The following is a 25,412-nucleotide window of genomic DNA, read 5'->3' as shown; positions in this document are numbered from 1 at the left end:
ACTAACTCATAGTGATACACTATAAAGTATGTATGTGCTATTTGTGTGCCTTTTCATTGTCAGTGTAACAAACAGCAGACATAAAAAAGCCACCACTTTCCCACTGGGGGCCCAGGAGAGCAGATCTTAAGATGACCTTCAATAAAGTTTAAAAGTTATAGAATTTCAACTCTGTATCATTCTCTAATCAGAGCTTTGGTATCCAAAACTCATTGCATCACCAAGTTTTTAAAAGTACTGATAAAAGCTGAATGGCTGCAATCAATCCCTGGTTAACTCTTCTTTTTCCTCCACCTCCTTTTAGTGCGGAGGCCAGATAAATGGTGGTGACATTGCTGTATTTGCAACACGGGCTGGTCACAGCGTGTGTTGGCATCCAGCCTGCTTTGTGTGTAGCATGTGCAACGAGCTCCTGGTGGACCTCATCTACTTCTACCAAGACGGAAAGATCTACTGCGGGCGGCACCATGCGGAGAGGCTGAAGCCACGCTGCACTGCCTGCGATGAGGTAAGCACATGCCAACCACACACACAGATAATCATTTGTTGAAAAACCCACAACTTGGTTAATTAAACTTACTGTGTCTGTGGGATGGTGTAAGAAGAGCTATTTATCACGTTTTTACATACACAAATGTTGCACATATGCACGCATCTATGGTGCAAACTCCTCTCCTATGATGCTCACAAGCTTCCCAACACACACTGGCCCAGTTTAAACATGCAAGGGTTTTTCTTGGCTAATGGGGTCAGCTCTCAATGTCTTGATCTCCCAACCATTAGCACTGACTTACCCTGCTAATGGGGACAAGGACGCTGTTAGTACTTAAAAAGCACCCCGGTGTTTTAAAAGCAGGATGATTAAAAGTAAATGCACCATATAGATTTCCTCAAGTCCCCACATACATTAACTTCCCACACTTTGTCACAAGTGCGACAAAGGGGGACAATCTCAGGGTATTAAGCTGCAGAGGAGAAAGCAGTGCGTAGGAAATGGAGGAGGGCGACCGAGCCTTTGTCCTGTCATTCAGCGCGCCGTAATAACCCACCTGAGGTTTTACCATCCGAGGAGCAGTGATAAACGATACTCTTTCTCCTTTCTTAGATCATCCTTGCGGATGAGTGCACCGAAGCAGAGGGGCGTCACTGGCACATGAAGCACTTCTGCTGTTTCGAGTGCGAGACTGTGCTGGGGGGCCAGCGCTACATCATGAAGGAAGGACGGCCCTATTGCTGCTCCTGCTTCGAGTCCCTCTATGCCGAGTACTGCGACTCCTGTGGGGAGCATATTGGTATGTTGTTGGCATCTATCACTGTTACTGATACGCTGTACAAATTGCATTCATCAACAGCAGCAAAGGAATGCCTACAGCAAAGAAACACAAGGCTAAATACATGGAAAAATTAAGTGGAGCATTTTTGGGCTTCAGGTTTTCTTTTTTAAGGAGTGACCTATTTTCTTTTGGCGTCAAGTAAGAGAAGAAAGGGGCCACGTTAGAAATGATGTGGCCTGTTTTCAGCAGTTTATCACCAAATGATGTCATGAACAGGCATTTGAGACAGGGGCAAGTAGCAGAGCGCAGAGAGACCACGGTTTAAAGAGCACCTAAATATGTGTAATGTATATAATAAGCAGCGTGAAACCAATCTGGGTCAAAGCCATGACTATTGTGTGACTTTTCCTCTTCAGGATCTCTTTCTATGACAGCCACAGGCACCAAGCATCAGTTGAATACACATTTAAATTTTTCTCAACCTGTAAGAGGCATACCCATTGAAAGAAAAAACGGGGTACTTTTTTCGTGGGGAACCTTCATATTAACACCTCTTGGCCCTGTTCCACCTCCTGTAAAAACTCTGTGTGTGCGTCTGCACGACCGGATGCCCAGGTGTGATTCGGCACATACCTCTCAACAAATTTGCTCTGTAATTATTTGTTAGACAGGATATAGAAAAGTATTTGGCCAAAAAACACAACTGATTATAAATTGAAACCATCAGAAAAACATGCTCAAACCAGATGGAAGCCATTAGCAAATAGCTGCTTTTCTTTCCCCCAGCAACAACTGCAAGTTTACTCAAATGCAATGTGTTTATACAATGCTGGGAAAGCTCCATAATGACTTTGCCCCCAGGCGCAGTTAAGTCGCCTCCAGGTCTATTTTCTCCCTCAACAACATAAAACAGCATTTCAAATAAAGACATTAAGATTCTTCATTTCACACTCTTTGATAAAGACATGTTGCTTTGCATTTTAATGGTCCCACAATTGTATTTTAGTAAACCAATGTGTATCCTTCTTGCAGGCATTGACCAAGGCCAGATGACATATGATGGGCAGCACTGGCACGCCATAGAGGGTTGTTTCTGCTGTGCCCGCTGTAAACGCTCTCTGCTGGGACGACCTTTCCTGCCCAAACAGGGCCAAATCTTCTGCTCACGCTCCTGCAGCCTGGGGGAGGAGCCCAACGGCTCGGACTCCTCTGATTCGGCCTTCCAAAGCGCGCGCTCCACCAGAGAGTCGAGACGCAGCTCCAAGGCAGCGAAGAGTGGAGGAGGAGAGCAGAACGAAAGGTTTTCAGGGGAGGTGGACCCACTGTCTTTACAAATGGATCTCCTGAGTCTCTCCAGCCAAACACCCAGTTTGACTCGCGAGCCACCTGCATGGCAGAGCCAAGAGCAGGCAAGTGACATCTATAATTATGAGTCTCAATCAGAAGGAACTGCAAACCCAACCCCCTTGCAGCTCCTCAGCCAGTGCAATGTCAGAACTGCCTATAACCCCACCTGCTCTGGACAGAGTAATCAACAGCAGGATCACAGGATCAAGGAGAACGGAATTTTAAAGAGACCAACCATCTCAGCCATGAAGGGCCAATCTATGAATGAGATGTGGTTCCAACAGCCGGCTCCAGAGGAGTACTATCCCCCTAAACTGAGGACCCAGAAGAGCTTCACAGAGATGTCCCAATGTTCTCAGCACCACAATGGCTTTTCCTCTGACAAGCGCTCGATCAGTTTGCACGGCTTTCAGAGGGACAGAGAGGTGGGGCCTCCAGCAGCAACCCAGGTAGCAAGAAGCAGGAACCCCATCAATGCACTTAACTTCTCAGAACAACTGACGCCTTTGGAGCAGACCCCAAGAGGATCCATGGAGTCACTGGCCCTGTCCAATGCTACAGGTGCGTGTTGTAGAGGCAACCACTCTTTGCTAGTCTGGCACCATTTTATAGATCCAAGGAAGTTTTGTTTACAGCAAAAGTGGTAGTGTTGTTGGTAGTGCAAATCACACATTGAGTTTATTTATAATTAAATAATTGAAATGTATTTACGAGAAATTAAAAGAAAGACGTAGTGGAAACTGAATTTGACTCTGCTTCCTTACAGGCAACTCAGCCGATGGAGGTGGAAAGCGTCAGGAGCACCTTTCCCGCTTCTCCATGCCGGACCTGAGCAAAGACTCTGGAATGAACGTTTCAGAGAAAAGTAACATGGGCACCCTCAACTCTTCAGTGCAGTTTCGAAGCTCTGGCTCTATTCACAGCCTCACAGCTGGTCAGCCCTACATGGAAATGAATCCTCCCAGATCAGCCCCGTACCAGTTGCAGTACTGCGACCCCTCTGGCATGGGGATGGGTATGAGTCATTTACCGCCCGGTTTCACCTTCCAGGAGGAGGATAGGGTGAGTTTGGTGAGCAGTGCCAACGCTGCCCGCCTACCACCAATCAGTGAGCGCAGGGTGGGTGGTGGAGGTGGAAGGGGTGCAGGTATCAGGATAGATGCACCAGAGGACACTCCCCAGAGGCGCCGGCACCACCACCGCTCCAGGAGATCTCGTCGGTCTCGTTCAGAAAATGCTCTCAATTTGGTGGCAGAGCGAAGAGTGAGACCTCAGGAAAGACCACAGTTGCGTGTCCGTGAGGATTACGACCGTTTCCCGCCACCAAGGAGCGCCAGGGACCAGTTCGGGGTGGGAGGTGGAGCGGGAAGATACCAGCCCCAACCTTTCAGACCGTGCCCCAGGACCACCTCAGACCTGACTCTTCAGAACCCTGGCGCCAGCCGACGCACCGGCTTAAACCAATACTCCTGGGATGATTATGATGACGACGGCTGGTGCTCCACTTGCTCCTCGTCCTCAGAATCAGAGGATGAAGGGTACTTTCTGGGCGAGCCAATCCCCAGACCAATCCAGATGCGCTACCTCAGCAACCAGGAGCTTGTCCATAAGTACAACAACACAGGGATCGGAGGACCCAACCACAGTGGACAGTTACACACCCGCAAACGCAGAAAGAGCAAGAACTGCATTATCTCCTAACATCCCGTCAACCAGCAACGGAAATGACTCTTTGTCCAGCTTGTGTACACTAACATCTTCCATCTGGAACAAAAAAAATAAATGAAACTAAAGGTCCATTTATTCAGTGTTGTTGAGTGTTGAATATCAAGTAATAGAGAGTCAGTGATGAATAACAGTCGGTAAACAGTGAAAAAGCATGCATGTTTGTTCATTTCAATGTTTCAGAAAATCTCCTGAGTATTAAGGCTAACAGTAACATGCGCAGTTCTATAAAGTCACAAAATGTATCAAACGCTGATGTGCAATTTTCAATAAACATAACTTCAATTCCATGCAGAAAACAAGTGTGCAAGGTAGTCAGATTGGTAAAGTTGAGCTTTTTCATGCAATGTGATTTGGATATAGGATAAAGTGTACTATTGTATTTAGTTCATAGTATGTACATAGATAAATGAATTAATAATTTCACTTAAGTTAAGGAAGTCCATGTAAATATGGTTGTAAATGAGTCCTCACATATTTTTATATTTTGTATTGATAGAATCATTTATGTATTAAATATCTATAATGTAGAGTTAGAAAATGACAACTTATGCATGTTTTATTTGGCTGACCTGGTCCTGCATTCGGAATAAAGGAGTATTTCAGTGAGTGTTTTGATTGACAGCTGGTGTTTCTCTCCAGAGAATGACAACACATGTCTCTAGTTTTCACAAGAGTGAGTAACAGTCACCTTCTCCATCTGTTTAATGCATAAATGAATGACAATGTGGTGTGGAGGTTGATTGGGAGAGTCACACTCCACTGGTTTGTTATACTTCCACACTGATGGGTGCCGTCACTTTGAGCGAACAGAGCTCCATTGTCCTGGAAACAGATGCCACTGAAGTTCTGGTTTATAGCATCAGACTATACAAGTTGGAAACGGCTGACAAAGGTCTAGGGATTTAGTTATGAAAATCTGGTGATACTTGCTATATTTACATGCTCCCGGCTTAGCAATGCTTTACTCTAGACGGAAAAATATATTACGAATTGGAGAGCTCTTCATGATTTCCCGAGGAAAAATACTTATGACCGTTGTTAAAATGTTTTTCTTGAACCAAAAGCTTTTGTTTTATATCTATTTTCCCCAGTGTAATATCTCTACATTTGCTAGATTGGCACATTTCGTAGCACCACAATGACATAGGCCTATGTGGTTTTGAGGTTAATATCTCAACAACGATTTGATGGATTGCCATAAAATTTGGCATTAATATTAATGTTTTCATCAATTTGAACTGAATTCATTTTCGTGGTTTTCTTCCTTTCCGAATTTGCCTCATCATAATGTCAATTTGGCAGATAGCCTACATATTAAAGATAATGACATTCCCTCCTGCACCTAGTTTTAGCTGGTACGTTTTAGCATGCTACAAATCTGTTGTTTATCTTGCTCACTATAATGCTAATCATCATGATAGTTCTGCCTTTATGAGTAGTACCCAGGAAAATATATTTAGATCCAAGCACTGCTGCTCAAAATTAAAGTCAAATAGCTGCTAGCGTGGTTAGCCTCTTCGTCTTGCCTCTTTCACTATTCTTTTTTTTTTTGTTGCAGACAATTGGGAGCTTTCTTCAATGTCAACAGCAAGGAAGTTGTGGAGATAATTAGATTGTAGTTGTGCTATGCAAGTTTGCTTAAAAAAGTCGAAAATGAAGACGCCGGGGATAGGATAGGAGAGAAGACGAAACAAGTGAAGACATCAGAAGGAGCAGATGGATTAGTCCGATCATAAACGAGACAACCTCTCCTGTTTAAATACTGAATATACAGCAGAATATATACAGTATAACAGGTTGTATCTGTTAGAGTTAAGCAGTGTCATACTGTAAATTGGATTGCCTCTGACGTCCATGTGGTCAGGGGATTATACTGTCCCTAGCCCCCATAATCCACACACAAACATATGCTTGGAACAAGGTGTGTGAATGCCAATCTCTTGATTAGAGGTGTTCAGGCACTAATGCTGATGACATGATTGGCACATTAGTATGTTTACTTCACCTAACCTCAACTTCCATGGCGTGTGCTACAGTTTTCATGGTTACTCTGGGACACTCGGATAAGTCCCAGACAGGGAGGAAGAGAGTCCTCACTTAGTCAGCCATGATACGACTAAACCAGCTGCACAAACATGTGAGATACATTATGTCTGACTGCCAATGGATTTTCCCCTGCTTTAAGCAAAATCTCCCAACTAAGGATGCAGACTGTTAGACTCATCAGCTGCAAGTTTGGATAAGCATTACTGCAATCAGTTTAATGGGACATACGATAAAGTGTATGCAAAATCCTGTCTTCAGTAATGTGGGTATTAAGGTCCTTGACACATGAGCTTCCCTAACATAATTATTAACTAACCCTCATTTGTGTGTTTCTTTATTAGTCCCTTGCCAGGTTTTTACCCAAGCATGGGGTGTCTCCATGTGTTTAATTAAAAGCAAATGAAGGCCATACTGCAAGGGTGCCACAGATTGCAGCCATATGCTTCCCGGGCTGTGCCATATTCAAGGTAGCGGATGGTGGGGAGATAATCCTCTTGTTGCTTGGATGCTTCCAGTTGTGAAAGTCATATTGTAGACCAAGCTGCAACTGCCAGTAAATTAGCTTCATGATGATTTAGGTGCCTTCAATATGTGGTCATCAGTGACACAATGCTTCTTTTCTGGTGGTTCAAACTGGCCTGGTATAAATCATCAACTTGGATGATCATCTCCAGAAAATGAGATTGCACTGAAGACATTTAACATCTGGAATATCACTTGTTCAAATCTTATGTTCCTGCTTCTGCCTTCTTTAGTTTTATGCTTTCACATCCCAGACAAAATTAATGTGTGCTCTATTAATTCTGACCTGCCTTAAATGTTGATATAAAGCGTGTAAAATAGTATTTTTATAAAACATAACAAGGCTGTCGCAACTCTAGATGTGCACAGTTTAATTCAAATTGTTAATTACACAGAAAAGAACTACTGATATTACTAATGAAGCAAAGCAGCCGCAGCAGCAGCTCTGCCACATCAGACAATTAATGCAGCATTATAAACAGACTCATGCATGAAAGCAGAGTTCAATGCTTTTGAGCACAGGTTAATTTGAAGTTTGTTGGATCCATTTTCAATCTTTCAATCAGAAAAATAGCTGGAATTAATGCAGAATCCAGTAATTAGAACTCTCATTAGTTTTTTAATATGTAAATTGGCTGCAGTCTCATGGGAAAGCAAAGTTGTCATGTGACCACCCTGTACTGCACGTCTCAATACATATTTGAGCTTATTCTATTTTTGTCTATTTCTTTCCTCCCACGGAAATTGTCCATTGAATCACATTGCCTGCTCTTTATTAAAGCCTGACAGCTCAGTGTCTGGAGAATAGACAGCCATCCTTTCATTAACTCTGATGTATGTGTCTGCACCTGATAAACAACAAGCAAATCAGGTGATGAAGTGAAAATAGACAGATGGTCCCTTTTTAAGGTTAGGACAAACCCCAGCCTGATAAACGTATGATAAAAAAGGAACACAGGGAGATTAAACATGATTCAATTTAACATGCTTACCAAGCTCCACATTAATTCTCCCTTAAATATAAATTACGTTGGATCAGAAGAATGTAAGTTAGCCAAATAAAAAGTTGATCAGCCTGTTATGGTTTTGTAAAATTCTGAAATATTCAGATCCAATTTCACTTTGAAAAATGTATCATGCCTTTACTGTTATGTTTTTGTTTTTAATCATATCTATTGTGAATAAACAGATAATTGTACAAAACACTTTATATTTGAGTTAAAGAACTAAATTCATTCATAAACCAACTGCCTGACTCCACCTCAGTGGGAACATGTACAAGATTAATTAACAGCCAAACATATGTGCTCACGTGTGTGTGTGTGTGTGTGTGTGTGTGTGTGTGTGTGTGTGTGTGTGTGTGTGTGTGTGTGTGTGTGTGTGTGTGTGTGTGTGTGTGTGTGTGTGTGTGTGTGTGTGTGTGTGTGTGTGTGTGTGTGTGTGTGTGTGTGTGTGGATGAATGCTCACTAGCATGTGTGTGTGTTAAGCCCCAGATGTACAGCTGTCATGACTTGAAGCGGTTTGAGTTGTTTTGGGAGACTCTAAAAGCCATAATTACCGGTCCTTAAGAGCAGAACGGCTGCAAATTACAGCTGCGCTGTGAGCAAACTAAAATAGCCTGATTCAATTATCTACAAATGAAGAATGCCAATGGTGTGTTATCGCACACACACAGACACACAACCAGCTTGATCTCATAGGCACACAAGTACAAACACACTCTCACACAGACACACACTGGGCTGGTGAACAAGAGACTCATGACAGGACTGAGGCCTTACCAGCAGTCTCCCCTCCCTTAGCCTCATCATGTGTGTCCAATTACTGTGGCAAAAATGCACCAGAACTATGTCAACAGATACACAAACACAGATATCAAAGCATAGGCCTACAACAATGTGACATTTCCGTACATCAGCCAGACAAAAATGACTTTTTCAAGGTTACATGTAGCAATTTTCCAAAGTGTTTGGGTGTGAAAATTCCTGTATTTCAACACTTTTTCTTGAAATGACTGGAAGGGTAACTCCTCATGAGAAGGGATGTGTTAATATCTTGTGACCGTAACCCCCCTATCCATCTGCTCCTTATCATGTCTTCTCTTGTCTTGTCTTGTCTTCTCCCCTTTCCCCGGGGTCTTAATTTTCTACTTTTTTTAAAGCAAACTTGCATAGCACAACTAAAATCTAATTATCTCCACAACTTCCCTGCTGTTGACATTTAAGAAAGCTCCCAATTGTCTGCAGAAAAAGGATAGTGAAAGAGGCAAGCACAGTATTAGACTTCTAGACCTTGATTTAACCCGCTAATCTTGAATGTATTGTCACCCACTTAAGCCTGAACTTTGCCCCTCCACTGGCCTCGACTGTGACCTGTAAACAGTTTGTATCCCACTTGGCTTTACCTCTCAAACTAATCCCTGTTTCAATGCACTGCAATTTAAAAAAAATTGGAATTGGAATCAGGAAACACACTCTGCACCATTAATTAGAGTTTATAATAAATCTCTATGGGGCCTTTTATTAGGCATGTGTGTTGTTTTTCAGCCACGTTGAGAGAAAATATTCATTTATTTCCAGTGTTTGCTCAGTCTGACACATGGCCTGAAAAAAAGGCTTTCAGGTTTGGGTTAATCTGCAGCGTCAACGGCCCGTGGGGGCAACTCGCCATAATGGAGAATGGCATGCTGGATACTTCGATGTTGTTCTGCCAGAGGGCTCCGTCTGGTTCATGATGTCAGTCCGCTCACCCCTCCTATCTGTGACTCATTAACAAGCTCGGGCACCAGGAGGGGTCCCATCTGTGGGCCACCTGTACAAAATCACCAATGATAGCAACATTTAATGCACGACACCATTCACATGTGTTCCAGTGTTTCCATCATGCACATTATTTAAATATCTTCAATTATTTCCTCCCTTTTCTTCTCTTTCTGTCTTTCTTCCCCCACCTCTCTGTCTGTGTCCATCTGCGTTGTAGAGATGATGGATGGAGCCATTAGTCCTTCAGCTGTAAATGAAGCAGAGAAGGTCTGTGATGTTGACTTTACAGCGACACATTTTTACCAAGACTTTCCAAGAACAACAAAGTATCATTACACTGCACTCTTACATTTAAGCAAAGTGATTTATATAGTATGGTTTAAGACAGAATGCCTATTTGTAAAGCAGTGGGCATACAAGGCGGTAAATAAGACTTGTATCATACTAAATAAAGTGAGTGATAGAATCGGAGGATGAAACTCTCTTTATTAGTCACATACATGCACACAGCAGAGCACACAGTGAAATTGGTCCTCTGCATTTAACCCATCCTAGTACTAGGAGCAGTGGGCAGCTATTGTGTAGCGCCCGGGGAGCAATGGGGAGGGGGGATTGGAGGTGTCCGGTGCCTTGCTCAAGGGCACCACAGCGGGGCATAGGAGGTGAACTGGGACCTCTCCAAGTAGCAGTCCACTTTCCATATTTTTTCAAGTCTGTTCGGGGACTTGAACAGGCGACCCTACGATTCCCAGTCCAAGCCCCTACTTACTGAGCCACTGCTGGACTGTAAACACATGTTTTGGTATCATTTTGCTGCTGTTTAACTTGGCCTCCATATTTACTTTAATTCAAGACTTTTCTCAGAATTTGTATTCTTCCTTCACCCTGGAGGCATGTGAAAAAAACTTTAAGAATTCAAGTTAACACAAGGTGAGTTATGGTCTCCTTCAAATACAACAAAATGGGTAGTATATTTACATATAATATCAGTATAACGAATATACTATGGTTATTGTCAATAGTTTATTAGGAGGATCCCCAGACCAAGTTGCCATGATTGAATGGTTGAATCTAACGAAACTAGCTTAATGAAAAATGCCTTATACCTTCAAAAAAGCTTTCATTGCCAGACACAAATTGAAATCATCCTGCAATGAAAAGCACCAGCATGTCCTGTTAAATCCACGGACATCTGCTACTCATCCTCTTCCACTTAGGCACAGTAGATAATCTTCAGACACAATGGACAGTTTAATCAGGTGGATTTTTTTGTCTGTCCTTTTCACAAACGGGCAATGTTTCAATTAATAATCATTTTCTCATGGCTTACAAAGAGCATGTTCAGACCTATTTACGCTTAAAAAGGAGCACAGTGCATGTCCAGAATGAGACCAATGTACAAACTTCAGACTTATGAAACAATGACTCATTTAATCGGTTATACATCAACTGTGTTAACTTTCCTCTGATTTGCAGCGCTGCCTGTGAGCTCAGTGTTGCCAGGCGGAAAGACAGAAGAATAACGGCCTTTATTTCACCTATTCTTTGCAATGCATGGGTTCACCGCTGGAGGAGGATTTTACTTTCTTTTGGAGTCAAAGGGAAAGATACAAAAGGCTGAAAACAGCATCAGACACTGTAAGGATGGTGCTTTTGTTGCATGACCCAGATGTTCTGACAGTCTCTTTTCTTTTTCACTAGATGCAACATTTGGAATTACATAAAGACAAGGACATTTCTCAGCTCTGTGGTATGGTTAAACAAACATGGTGGCTTACCGTTATATACCAGTATCACTTAACACATACTCAAATGTACCTGCTATTATAATTCCCCCATACAATGGCTGGCGTTGGAAATGAAAGGTTTAATCATATTGCTTTAGTAATAAAAAAGAAAGAAATGTACACTGATTCTGATTTTGTAACTGTAATCAGTAAATGTATGCACATTTTCACGTGGAATTTCTACCAGCTCCTTTCTCTCTACCATGTATTTCACAATCCTTATAAAATAAGATAAAAGCACCTGTAACATTTGGGTGTTTCAGCTCACTTGCTCTGGTTGCTATGGGCTACAGTCATTGTGTAGTGTTGGTGTGAATGTCCATGTGAAGGCCAGATCAGTGTGGAGCATCTCTGCAGAAGATAAACATTGCCACCTGTTGACTAAGGGAGCCATTACAGCTGTAAACCAAAGCCTCTGAGATCAAGAAACTCTTTTTACCTTTACTCCATTCTTCTTAGGGTCCAACCACAGACAAAGTCGGTCAAAGGACCCTGTTGAAATCGCTAAAGTTAGTATCACGTTTCGAGTTCCTTTGATGGCCAATTAATCTTATTTTTGAGGGCCTTTTTGAGGGTGCTCATTGGCATCCCCTCCAAACTCGAATGAAGCGACCATTGCTGTACATTTAACTTCCATGTACAATATTTTCCATGTGGTGTACATTTAAGTAAAAGAAAATAATTCTTGAGGTCATTTTCTCAAACCAACAAGAAGTCGGCCATTTTGAATTTAGTGTGATTCCCGGGGTTATTTTTTTTTATTATTTAGTTCAGGATCTGTTTGTAAGCTAAATTCTCCTACACATTTAATGTCTACAAGTTCAAATTCGGTCAGTACCATCTAAAGACCTTGAGGACTAAGAGTTATTAAAAGCTCTTTATTGCATGAAGTACTCTTGCCTTGGCACCCATATATTTGGAGACACTCGCAACTAAAAAGGAAGTTGTTAACTCCAGAGTATCTTCTCCAAACCACTCCAAATGTCTTATACTTGAAATAATTGTAGTACTCACTCTGCACATGATAGAGAGCAACATATTATGTGTGTGAAGCGTGTGTTCTCTAGTGCCACATAGTGGACACATGAAGTAGTGCCACATTTGCAATATGTAAATTCCAGAACAATGAGTGGAAACATGATGTCCACTCATTAGCCCAGTCTCTAACTGTCACGGCAATACACTGCAGCGGTTACAAGCGTCCTGCCGGTTCCCCCTATGTATGTGGAGGTGGAGGACCCGTTTATCACTGCTTGCAGCTTTAATTCTGAGTGTTTCTCAAGAATGTCCACTACACATTCATGTAACTGCCTTTGATACTTAAAACTGGACTGAAATGTGTTTTAAAAACACAGATTGGATGTAGCCAGGTCTGCATGGGTAAACATCTCACAATGGTTTCTCCAATTAATCCTCTAGCTAATCCTCCTACAGTGTTAACAAGGCACAGCAGGACATCAATACAGGATGATCAGCCGAGCCAAGACACTGCCAATCACAGCTCGCATCCCCAACGTGCTGAACAGTGGACAGAGTGAGTTTGGCAGCTTATGAAGCCCCAGTGGCTGCTAGCAGCTGCTGGATAGTGATAAGGAAGGGGAGACCTTCAAACACTTATGTATGTAGACTATATATATCTCATTATAGCCACGGAGATATTCAAAGAGCCAATCGGGAGTGAGTAGGACTCACCGGCCAGGACTTACTGTGTGGTTTGCAGAATTCACACTAATTATGGAGGAAAGACTAATGACTAGGAGAAAGACTCACTGATAGTGGAGAAAAATGTCTCGAGGAAGAAACTGTCCAGTTCGCAAGTATGCACTATTCTATTGATCTTGGTGTAAGAAGGTAAAAATGCTGACACAATGAGGTACATAAGCACAAAATGCATGTTGTATAAGCAAGCCAGGCCATACACACAATACATGCTGTGCTTAAAAGATGAGAAAGAGCAAATACAAAAAAAAACCTTCAGTTTGACTCAGTTTAACGAGTTAGGAGAACCACACGTTAACAACATAGGAGGATAAATACTACTTCCTGTTTTAATGGGTAAAACGTTGCTTTAGTTTATAGGTTTTGCTACAACAGCCTTTCTCGAATGACCACTAGCTTATGGTGTCTAATTTGGTCAAACTTTAGGTTAAGATTTCAGATCTGATGAGCCAGTGCAGGATTGCCTTGAATCCGAAAATTGAAACCGAAGTCACATAAAATAGATTCATCAATGAAAACAGGATTTTATAGCTAGTTTAAAATATTCTGTCCTTTTGTCAATGATGGTTCCAGTGGAAGTAAAATAAACAATAAAGCTGAATCACTGAAGGGAGTTGCCCAGTCATTGACATTTCCCTACCACAGTGTTGTCAGGTGTTGGGCATTGTCCGTGTTTCCATCCTTTATGGTGTGTTCTCAGTTTATAAGATTTAATGATAACATTTTGTAAGCTGAAAAATGTCTTCTGTTCTGTTTTACTTTTACCTGTCGAGTCACATCTGGTGACAAGAACAAGATGGCGAAGGCCAAAAGGCCAAACTTGAGGCTACTTAACCGTCAACCACAAACCAATGGAAAACGTCACGTGCACCTGACATTCGAAGTGATTTTCCTCAAAGAATATTGCAGCTTATAAAAGTAAAATAAACTTCAGTGTGAGTGTGAATAACACCAAGGTCGCCAATATGCCTCCAAATAACCGCCATCCCTCCTTTGAGCTCAATCAGCCGGCCCTGAGAGACAAAAAGAATGATAAAGGAAAGGCTTCTCACAGTGTTGTGGAACAGGTTCCATTAATTTAATTTCCTGCAGTGGTCAAAGAACAGACAGCTGAACCCAAAGGGACCAGTGGAAGATGTATTGCAGGAGACCTGGAGAAAGGAAACTACTGACCTCACAGTGACAAACAGATTACAGCTGCAGGTGCAGTTTCATCAGGAATGGGTACCCAACACAACCACACAGTTTCAGTTTTAGAACTGGTTGCTCTCTTTTTGCAGTTTTAAAATACAGAAATATAGTAAAGTAATTTAGTCTTAAACTCATCTTTAACTTCTCCTGATTAAGGAGAGTCGAAATGTCAGAATCAATTTGCTTTTTGAAACTGCTGTAATTGTATGATGAGACATTTTTTAGGAGTATGGAATAGGAAAGAATGAAAATGATGAAAGTTTTTTTCCTGACAACTTTTATTTTCTTCTGGCATAAAATAGCAATGTGAAGTTCTGAGCCACCTGTGATAAAGAGATATGGGGCAACATTTCACCTCTACTCCCATTATAACATGTATATTGTAACGGTTTACCTGAACAATGCTTCAGCAATTGGTTAAACTACTTCACAAATCATAAATAATGTCCTTGTTGTCACAGTTTCTTGACTCATAGCCTGGTCTCTGCTTTTATTTTGTCTAAGAAGGATTTCCCACAGATGGTGATGGTTTTGAACTCCTCTGAGATCTCCAGCAGGGTCTTCCCTTTAGTCTCCGGGAGGAAGAAGAAGGTGTAGAGGGAAGCCAGCAGACACATGCAGGCGAACAGCACAAAGCAGTACGAGTCCAGGGCGTCCTGGGACAAAGGAAAAAGGCAAAGGCATCGATAAGAGCTTCATAATTTCATGGCAAGGGCTGAGATGTTTCGTGTCTTTCTGTAAGGGGGCAGTCAATCATTCTTTGACACTTGTTGTTATTTCCCTTCTGCCAGTTCATTTTAGATATCACAATTTTCCTGAGTTGATAGGAGATTACCTGCATCAGGGCCAATTTAAGCACTATTCATGCAAGCGTTTATGCTTTATTTCCTTTATTGGTTACACATTAACAAAATCCTCTTCATACACATTTCATTATAATCAGAGAGACATTTCTTGGTTTTTGCAGTGGCATTTGTTTATTATTAAAAAGCCTTTTCTCATTATGAATAGCGAGGCCTTTGTTTTTGCGTGAAGGCACTTTTGTTTCTCCAAGTTATCATATATTTTTCTGGGTTAGGAACATTTTCTTGGGCTTTTTCACGATCAGCTAAAACTGGCAAATCACTTTAGCCAAAGCACCATATGACACAGCTGGAGTTTAATGATATATATATATAAATAAGTACCACACCCTGAACGTTATTTTATCCATAGTTGGTTGTTCAAGTTTTACAACTAAATGGAAATGCAAATTCAATTAACAAATCCTGTTTTGGCTTATTCTCAGTTTCGGTGTACTCACAATAAGGAATGGAAAGATCAGGCCCACCAAAGCGAAGAACAACCAGCGTAGGCTCCCAATGAGGACAAAAGCTGCCATTCGGTCGCTCTGGATGAAGAGCTCACTATGGAGAGTACCCGTAGTTCCCCCTGAGAGAGCAGAGAGACCACACATGTGTTAATTATCTGGCAGGAAACGTCTTTTCTATGCAAACTAAACTGCTGTAAGACACTAACCAGGTCCTCCGCAAAAGAAGATGATGAAGACGATGATCAAACTAGCCATAATGTATGGAACCCAATCGCTGGAATCCTGCATGAGAAAGAATGTGAATAACAAAACGTTCTGCTATACCAAATATCAAGATCCATTCTTTTAATTGCCGCCTTTTTTTTAAATTCTCTTTCCCAGCTTGTATTCTCAAAAAGTTGCATTTGAAAAGGTTAGTTTAATTGCAGTATATATTTAGTTTACCCAAATGGAATTAAATAAAGATATGTTTGTGGGTTGAACAGTCGTGGAGAGAGTTATACCTGCCTGTCTTTTGATCAGAACACTTTCTGTGATTTCGGCATCCAATGCAATGAAATGTAATTTAATTTGTAGTATAGGGACTATTTCTTTGATTGAAAGTAGTTCCAGCGAGTCTTTAGTGTCCTTGAGTCCTCCTCAGATTATCTCAAAGATATCTCAAAATCTGAAGTTCTTGAAACTACCAAGTGTAATGTGTGCTCAATTATGTGAGTATCTTCTAACCTCTCACACAGCTGTGTCTAAGTCAGCATTTAAAGGTTTACCTTCAGGTTGAGCGTTACAGTGACGAACACCAAGCTGGCACCCATGACACCATAACCCCCCCAGAACAACGGCCTCCTCCCTATGTGCTCAATCATCAGCATCCCCTGGGAGAGGAAAAAACAGTTTAAACTTTTTTTTTGTCGTGGGCATGAAAGACGGCCTATGCCATGAGTGGAATTAAGATGTGGAGATAAAGAGCTCAGGTTCACTCACACAGGAGATGGAGGTGATGATTTCAGACACTCCGAGACCAACAGTTAAATAGCGGATATTTTCTCTCGGTATGCCTGCCTTCAGGAAGATGTCAAAGGAGAAAGTACTGATCTGGGAAAAAAGAGAAGCATCAGTTTGACAGTCTTATTTTTTAAGAAGAATAGAGTTCTTTGGGTGCCTAAAATTCCATACTTACCGTGGACATGCCTGACAGCTGGTTGGAGAAGTAGATAATAGATATGGTGAGAAGTTGCCATCGCACAGTCCTGTCCCTCAGCAGCTGCAAAGGGGTTTTTGGTGGCGCTGCATCGATGGCCGCCTGCTCAGCCAACATCTCATCCATCTCCTGTTTGTAGTCACCCTGACCCCACAGACTCTGGAGAGCTGCGATGAAAAAGACCATAGACACAGAGACTAAAAACTTAAGAAATCCCTCCTTTGCTCACATTCAAGACATATTTGGTGTTTGGAGTGTGTGTTTCCCATATAAAGGGACACAAAATAAAATGAAAGCAGAAGGAAACAAAGGCTCAATGATCCAAAATCTGTTGGGAATCCACAACCTACATTGTCACATGAACATGAAGGGGTATAGCTCAATTTTGGTCCATACTTGTAACATGATTTATTCTGTAAAAAAACCCCATTATTTTCATATACAGGTAATAACTTCATGAATGTACCTGTATTAACACTGAAATGCTCTGTTTATGCATCTGTCTCTTTAAGAGTCCAATTTTGTGGACAATAATCTCACCCTCAAGCAATGCATTTCTTTGTTTTAAATATTCAGACTGTAAAAGACTGTTTTGGTTACTGTACTGCATTCATTTTGGGGGAAAATACCAACCTTTTTTGCATGCCTTGTCATCGCCTTTCTCTATGAATAAGTATCTGGGAGCCTCAGGCAGAAAAGGCAACACTAAAATCTGAACCAGTGAGAAAAACGCAGGGACACAGAGGACGATGTTCCACAGCTCCTCGCGACCAAGGAGCTCACTGAAAAAAACCCCAACAATTTAGTAATTATAATAAGTGTAAATGCTAACATTACTGTAGAGAATGTGCATCCCTATTGACCCTTCCAAATGTTGTGATGACGTTATTTTAATGCACAATTCTCAAATATGAATAGGACGCTATGGTTAATTATTATCTTCTCCCACAAATTGACAATAGGTACATACCTCAATCCAAAAATCTGTCCAAACAGTTTACCAAGAGAGCCAAAAGTTGCAGAGGTTAGAGTTACTGCCCCTCTGATTTTCCTGGGTGCAATCTCTCCCAGGTACATCACATGGGTGCTCGATCCCAGACCTGTTCAAAGTGTTCATGAGTTAGGTAAAAAAAAAATATTATGTGCTGTTTATACTAGAGAAAGTCCTGATAGTTTACCTGAAGAGAAGCCATACAGGATCCTTGCCAATATAATCATTTCATATGATTTGGCATGTTTGCTTGCCAGCATGATCCCCGCTCCAGCAATGTTAATAATGCTGTTACAGATCATCGCCTTTTTTCTGATTAGGAAAATCATTCAGTGAGGGGTTATTAGGCGTCAGGACAGCATTCTGCAGAGGGTCTCTCCAATTTACCTTCCAAACATTCCAGAGACCAATTTGACACTGAAGGCACCAAAGAGTCCCCCGACAGCATACATGGAAACTATGAGCGACCAGATCATGGTGACCGTCTGTGGAGGTGGAGGCTCTTCATATCTGTCGTACCAGCTGCTGTTGATGAAGCGCTGAATGTACTACAGGGAAAGTTGGAAAGCAGATATTGCAGGTGGAACTTGAACATTTTAAATACTATTTGCTTATTCTTTACACATTCAAATACACAGCTACAGTGGGGCAAAAAAGTATTTAGTCAGCCACCAATTGTGCAAGTTCTCCCATTTAAAAAGATGAGAGAGGCCTGTAATTTTTATCATAGGTACACTTCAACTATGAGAGACAGAATGAGAAAAAAAAATCCAGAAAATCACATTGTAGGATTTTAAAGAATTTATTTTCAAATGATTGTGGAAAATAAGTATTTGGTCAATAACAAAAGTTCATCTCAATACTTTGTTATATACCCTTTGTTGGCAATGACAGAGGTCAAACGTTTTCTGTAAGTCTTCACAAGGTTTTCACACACTGTTGCTGGTATTTTGGCCCATTCCTCCATGCAGATCTCCTCTAAAGCAGTGATGTTTTGGGGCTGTCGCTGGGCAACACGGACTTTCAACTCCCTCCAAAGATTTTCTATGGGGTTGAGATCTGGAGACTGGCTAGGCCACTCCAGGACCTTGAAATGCTTCTTACGAAGCCACTCCTTCGTTGCCCTGGCGGTGTGTTTGGGATCATGGTCATGCTGAAAGACCCAGCCACGCTTCATCTTCAGTGCCCTTGCTGATGGAAGGAGGTTTTCACTCAAAATCTCACGATACATGGCCCCATTCATTCTTTCCTTTACACGGATCAGTCGTCCTGGTCCCTTTGCAGAAAAACAGCCCCAAAGCATGATGTTTCCACCCCCATGCTTCCCAGTAGGTATGGTGTTCTTTGGATGCAACTCTGCATTCTTTCTCCTCCAAACACGACAAGTTGAGTTTTTACCAAAAAGTTCTATTTTGGTTTCTTCTGACCATATGACATTCTCCCAATCCTCTTCTGGATCATCCAAATGCCCTCTAGCAAACTTCAGACGGGCCTGGACATGTACTGGCTTAAGCAGGGGGACACGTCTGGAACTGCAGGATTTAAGTCCCTGGCGGCGTAGTGTGTTACTGATGGTAGCCTCTGTTACTTTGGTCCCAGCTCTCTGCAGGTCATTCACTAGGTCCCCCCGTGTGGTTCTGGGATTTTTGCTCACCGTTCTTGTGATCATTTTGACCCCACGGGGTGAGATCTTGCGTGGAGCCCCAGATCGAGGGAGATTAGCAGTGGTCTTGTATGTCTTCCATTTTCTAATAATTGCTCCCACAGTTGATTTCTTCACACCAAGCTGCTTACCTATTGCAGATTCAGTTTTCCCAGCCTGGTGCAGGTCTACAATTTTGTCTCTGGTCTCCTTTGACAGCTCTTTGGTCTTGGCCATAGTGGAAATAGGAGTATGACTGTTTGAGGTTGTGGACAGGTGTCTTTTATACTGATAACGAGTTCAAAAAGGTGCCATTAATACAGGTAATGAGTGGAGGACAGAGGAGCCTCTTAAAGAAGAAGTTCCAGGTCTGTGAGAGCCAGAAATCTTGCTTGTTTGTAGGTGACCAAATACTTATTTTACCGAGGAATTTACCAATTAATTCATTAAAAATCCTACAATGTGATTTCCTGGATTTTCTTTTCTCATTCTGTCTCTCATAGTTGAGGTATACCTATGATAAAAATGACAGGCCTCTCTCATCTTTTTAAATGGGAGAACTTGCACAATTGGTGGCTGACTAAATACTTTTTTGCCCCACTGTACGTGGTGGGGTCTTGACAGAGAGCAAGAAACAACTCACCGGTGAGGGAGAACTCAATCCGGTAATGTGGTAGCCACTTTGAAAGCTTCCTCCAATTCCCAGTATAATGATGAGGAACAGAGCATTACCTCGGGTCTACAAAGCAGAGCGAACAGTAATTAGACACAGAAAGGTCTATTGGTGAACACTTTAAGCCTCCTTTATTATATAACTTTATAAGTAGAATGACACATTGTTTAAATACTGAATTATTATAAGTACCTCCATAATATGAGCAAAATGAGGTAAAAGAATAGAGAGCAAAGTAGTAGTTTGTTGATGCTATAAAAAAAGATTTGTTTTATCATGATGTTTTTGGATCAAAACTACTGCTGAAATACTGTGTGTTGAGTTGTATTGCTGTAGTTGCTCAAGGTGTTTGCTAATTATAATAACTTTATGTACTGATTTACAGCAATGCCTTTTATTCTATAATATCAGCATATTTTTTGTTGCATTATCCTGTGTGACATAACAAGATTACATGACATAACAACTGTTAAACCCTTTTCTACTTGATTTTAATGGAATTATACTTAATAAATGTCATATATATGTACATCTGTATCTGTTTTGCTTGAATCTTAATGTGTTTATTGCGTTTCCTACATTCTGCATTGATTGACAAGTTTAAAATAGATTCAGAAACTGTCAAAGTGCAATGACTCAGCTAAAATTGTGGTTTGAATGAGACACGCTCAAAAACATCCAGCTTGCCTAAAAATAATTGTTTGAATTTCTCCCCCTTGTATAAAAGCTTTTTAGAGGTGAGTCACGAAGTTTGGTTTAAAAAAAGAAAAAGAAAATTGTTAATAAAATATACTCACCAGTTGTTTTAGTTGTTGAAAGCTCCCCATTCTGTCTTCGCTTGCATGGACTTAAAATACATGTTCAGAGTAACAGACACAGTTAAGCATTTAAGGAAGGGTATCATTAACTTTTAAGACCAGACAGGAAATAAAGTAACCACCTGACAACCCACAACCCTGACTTCATGACAAAGTGAAATGCTTTTTATCACTCTTCATAACGAATGCTTTTGTGTTTGATTCCTTCTATAAAAACATTATAATGCATTCCTGAAGTGCACTGTTGTATTTGCATCTGAAAGAATGTCAACTGCAGCAGATAACATTTCATATTATTCAACATATTCTATTTATTTTTCATTTATTCGAGATACTATACCATCACTTGCTTGGTCACACTAGACTAGGATTTATTTTATTTTATTCAACATACTTTTCTGTGCCTTTTTTTGTATTAAAAAAAAACTATATGTTTTGCATTATATCACATTAAGCACATCATCCCCACCCAAATAAATACATACAACATACAATACTTTACTTTTGACATTTTAACCAATCCCCACAGGAACAATTTGGGGTTAAGTGTCTTGCCCAGGGACACAGCGGCATGCTTTAGGGATTGAACCTGTGAACCCCTGATATGAAGAACAGCACAATAACGCATACTAATATACTTTAACTTAATTTTAAATACTTTACATTGACTTTTTTCATAATCATTTTTGAAAAACTCTACAATCTTTAAGATATTAAGTAAGTATTTGAATTATTTGTTTGTAGCTTTTTCTTTTTCAAGTTTAATTCAACAAAGATGTGTATAAAGCCTTAATTCATAGTGCATACATTTACATGGGTGTTGTTCAAACTCCAGTCCAGCAGAGGGCAGTGAATGACACCCTGGTTGTTAACTGTCAGCCTGTCCTCCGCTCTTTCCTCCCTCGCTGTCTGACCCTCTGGCGGAAGCAACACACACTCAGTGTTTTCCGTAGTCATCGTTGACAAACGCTAGCTGTTAACGGCGAGTAGTAAACTGCACAAAGAGAGCCGTTTATTTGTCTTTGTTTAACCATTATCTGAACCAAGAATGCCGCTGGAAAACCTGGAGGAAGAGGGTCTCCCCAAGAACCCCGATCTGAGGATAGCACAGCTGAAGTTTCTGCTCACAATGGACGGGCACCGACAGGATGTTAAAGTGAAGACCGAGCTCATGGACGCTATCAAAGCTAACAGTGAGTTAGCATTTCACTGTGTGACTTGTAACGGTAGCATTTATAGTATGGTGGTCATTATAAACATGGTGCTGGTGGTATTGAAGATCATTTACTCGCATACATGGTGTGCTTAATTGCTCATAAAGCATTATACATTTGTTTCAAATGTATTCCAACTCCACACAAACATCTCAACCAATTTAGCATGTTAGCTTGACGCTATTAGCAAACGTCAGCTAGCCGACAAACAATCAGACAGGGTTGTTAAACTTTTGAGTAACATTTTGAGTACATCCCTTTTAATTATAAGGCATTTAAATGACTAAAATAACAGAACCTGGTTCGTGTTAATGAATGTTATAGTGTTTTTTTTGTTTTAAACCTTACTTGGTCCTAAATGTATTTATATTAAACTATGTGTATACTATCCTATGTATTTATGTTTCTGCTACTGTAGTATATGTCTATATATCTGTTGCTTGTATTACATTAGTCGTTTTATAGAACATTGTAATTCATTTCGAATATTTTTCAGTGTGTGTTTTTTTACTGTAGATATTGTTGTAACATTATATTATCTTTATATTTGATTCCATCTTTTTTATATATTTGAATGCCTGAACACAACAACAAAACCCATTTTTTAAACTGAGATCTGTCCTAGTCCACAGGTAAAACTACTGATGTTTTCTCTCTGCTTCAGACATGGCACCGTATTATGAGGGTCTGTGTAAGGATCTGAAGTGGCCTCTGGACGGTGACCTGCTCAGTAAAATGAAGAAGGCCAACGAGGAGGAGCTGAAGCGCCTGGATGATGTGCTGGAGGATGCAGAGAAGAGCCTGGGAGAGAGTGAGATCCGAGATGCCATGATGGCCAGAGCTGAATATCTGATCAGAATTGGAGACAAGGTAAATCCTCCCAATTCAGCAAATAAAGTGCATGCTTTGTTTGATATAATGTCCCATAAAACTGCAAAAATCTTTATATAAGTTAGCTTTAGACAACCTATTTTGTTTGCTGACATAGTGTCAAGTAGTCAGACTAAAATAATGAAAGTTAATTGAGCATCTATGCTGTTTTTCTTTTTCAAAATCAAATTCATGTCAGTGTGGAGAACATGCCTTATCAAGCCTTAAGACAAACATATCAGGTTTCTCCATAACATAAATATTCCTATCTTGATTCAATAATAGAAATGACACCATGAAAAACACACTGAAAGTTCACTTTAAATGTTGATAAATTCACACTTTTCTGTGTGCTATGCTACCTGTATTTTCCAGAAACATAGGACTTTAAGCTTGCTCTTTGGCCAGATGGATGTAGTTGGATGAAATGCTAACTGTTAGTACACACATTTTTGTAGTAGCAGATTTACTGACAATGTCTTTCTGTCTTGTGCGTCCACAGGAGGGCGCTCTCACAGCCTTCAGGAAGACTTATGACAAGACAGTGGCTCTGGGTCACAGACTAGATATCGTCTTCTACCTGCTGAGGATCGGACTCTTCTACATGGATAGCGACCTCATCACACGCAACTCAGAGAAAGCCAAGAGGTAAAGGCTATTATTTCTTTGTTAACAAACGTCTCTCCACCAACAGTCTCTGTTATATGTCAGTACTCATCTTTCTGTGCTCCTGCGTTTCTCTGCAGCCTTATCGAGGAGGGAGGAGACTGGGACAGGAGGAACCGCCTGAAGGTCTACCAGGGCCTGTACTGTGTGGCCATCAGGGACTTCAAGCAAGCTGCAGAGCTCTTCCTCGACACAGTCTCCACCTTCACCTCCTACGAGTTAATGGACTACAAGACCTTCGTCACCTACACAGTCTACGTGTGCATGATCGCCCTGAAGCGGCCCGACCTCCGTGAAAAGGTGGGAGAACTCGCAAAAGACCACAAGGAGGTTTTGTGTAAATTATTACTGGATTTGTGCTATGCTTTCACCCAGTTTTGGATACTGAACTGTATTCTTTTTATAGGTTATAAAGGGAGCCGAGATCTTGGAGGTGCTGCACAGCCTGCCTAATGTACGCCAGTATCTTTTCTCCCTGTACGAGTGCCGTTACTCCGTCTTCTTCCAGTCTCTGTGTAAGGAAAGCTTTTTTTAATTAATTGACCTGAGAAGCAAACACATAATGTGGTCACTTGTAAAGAATCATGATGCTGTTTAGCACTCTTAGTTCTCTCCAGTAATTCCATATATTAATTAGTCAGAGTAGAATTTAACTTGCGTCCACGTGTGACTGTATTTTTATCCTGCTCTGCCACATCCTGACCTGTGCCCTCTTTGATCCTCAGCCATGGTGGAGCAGGAGATGAAGAAGGACTGGCTCTTTGCACCACACTACCGCTACTATGTGAGGGAGATGAGGATCCAGGCGTACAGCCAGCTGCTCGAGTCCTACCGCTCCCTCACCCTGGGCTACATGGCCGAGGCCTTCGGTGTCAGCACAGAGTTTATCGACCAGTGAGTTCCTGTACACCTTGTTCGGCTAGAGATAAATAATGTATCTTGTTTAACGGTGGAGCTTCTGACACGGCACGGATACAACCTCCAACTTTCTGACTACCTAACTCCTGAGTTTATAGAAAGTGTTTTGTCTTTGGGCCAAAATCAGAGTAGGTGAAGTTTTCAATACATCTGTTCTCCATAACTGTATGTTAGAGTTTCTTTGATTCAAGATCAAAACTAAAAACGATAAACAATTAAGTTGACCAAAGAAAGGGAATAAGCACATTTCCCAAACTATTCCTTTTGTAGCTTCCTGTTATCAAAGTTGTTGTGGTGGCTAACTGAACTAAATCTCTTCTCTTCCTTCAGGGAACTCTCCCGATTCATAGCTGCCGGCCGGCTCCACTGTAAAATTGATAAAGTGAACGAGATTGTGGAAACCAATAGGTAATGTAACTATTCTCCTAACCTCGGTACTGGCAGGATTTACTCAGTTACCAGATGCACAACTGTAAAATCTCTTCCTGTTTATCTTTTCTAGACCTGATAGCAAAAACTGGCAGTACCAAGAAACCATCAAGAAGGGCGACCTGCTGCTGAACAGAGTCCAGAAGTTGTCGAGAGTTATCAACATGTAACCGACGCGGCCATCTTTTGATGCTAGGGGAACTTGCATTATTCATCTTGGTATACCCGAACCAGTAGTCTGTCTGACAAAGTGACTCTTATATTGTGTATATAATAAAATTTGTTTAACTGTTGACACTGCATT

The 25,412-nt window shown here is 41.2% G+C and overlaps 3 protein-coding genes across 6 annotated transcripts in view; 2 read left to right on the top strand and 1 right to left on the bottom strand.

Annotated features, from left to right (window-relative positions):
* The window catches only part of prickle2b (prickle homolog 2b), an 83,926-nt gene extending 78,970 nt beyond the window's left edge, over positions 1–4,956 (top strand). For all 3 annotated transcript variants that reach the window (XM_063911850.1, XM_063911848.1, XM_063911849.1), the window contains 4 exons: positions 305–508; positions 1,106–1,292; positions 2,307–3,182; positions 3,388–4,956. In XM_063911850.1, the coding sequence (XP_063767920.1) occupies positions 305–508; positions 1,106–1,292; positions 2,307–3,182; positions 3,388–4,322 (2,202 nt within the window). In that variant the 3' untranslated portion in view covers positions 4,323–4,956. The remainder of the gene's footprint in view (positions 1–304; positions 509–1,105; positions 1,293–2,306; positions 3,183–3,387) is intronic.
* A 9,386-nt stretch (positions 4,957–14,342) lies between these two features.
* On the bottom strand, positions 14,343–21,057 carry slc2a9l1 (solute carrier family 2 member 9, like 1). Of its 2 annotated transcripts, XM_063911563.1 has the most exons (12): positions 20,991–21,057; positions 20,164–20,259; positions 18,266–18,426; positions 18,066–18,190; positions 17,858–17,987; positions 17,521–17,669; positions 16,867–17,054; positions 16,671–16,781; positions 16,457–16,561; positions 15,896–15,971; positions 15,681–15,808; positions 14,343–15,033 (listed from the first exon to the last, which is right to left on the bottom strand). In XM_063911563.1, the coding sequence occupies exons 1-12, from the start codon at positions 21,018–21,020 to the stop codon at positions 14,848–14,850; spliced, it is 1,485 nt and encodes a 494-aa protein (XP_063767633.1). In that variant the 5' UTR covers positions 21,021–21,057; the 3' UTR covers positions 14,343–14,847. The 2 variants fall into 2 exon arrangements, with proteins under 2 accessions (XP_063767633.1, XP_063767634.1); XM_063911564.1 differs by lacking the exon at positions 20,164–20,259 and having other exon boundaries at positions 20,991–21,051.
* An 863-nt stretch (positions 21,058–21,920) lies between these two features.
* psmd6 (proteasome 26S subunit, non-ATPase 6) lies at positions 21,921–25,401 on the top strand. Its single transcript, XM_063910691.1, has 8 exons — positions 21,921–22,204; positions 22,890–23,095; positions 23,598–23,743; positions 23,842–24,061; positions 24,168–24,276; positions 24,487–24,655; positions 25,010–25,087; positions 25,182–25,401. The coding sequence occupies exons 1-8, from the start codon at positions 22,060–22,062 to the stop codon at positions 25,276–25,278; spliced, it is 1,170 nt and encodes a 389-aa protein (XP_063766761.1). The 5' UTR covers positions 21,921–22,059; the 3' UTR covers positions 25,279–25,401.
* Positions 25,402–25,412: the final 11 nt, after the last annotated feature.

Source organism: Eleginops maclovinus, chromosome 20, assembly GCF_036324505.1.
Source record: "Eleginops maclovinus isolate JMC-PN-2008 ecotype Puerto Natales chromosome 20, JC_Emac_rtc_rv5, whole genome shotgun sequence".
In the NCBI taxonomy this organism is placed as follows: domain Eukaryota; kingdom Metazoa; phylum Chordata; class Actinopteri; order Perciformes; family Eleginopidae; genus Eleginops; species Eleginops maclovinus.
Note: the sequence above shows the minus strand (reverse complement) of the source record. Positions and strands in the feature narration are given on the sequence as shown.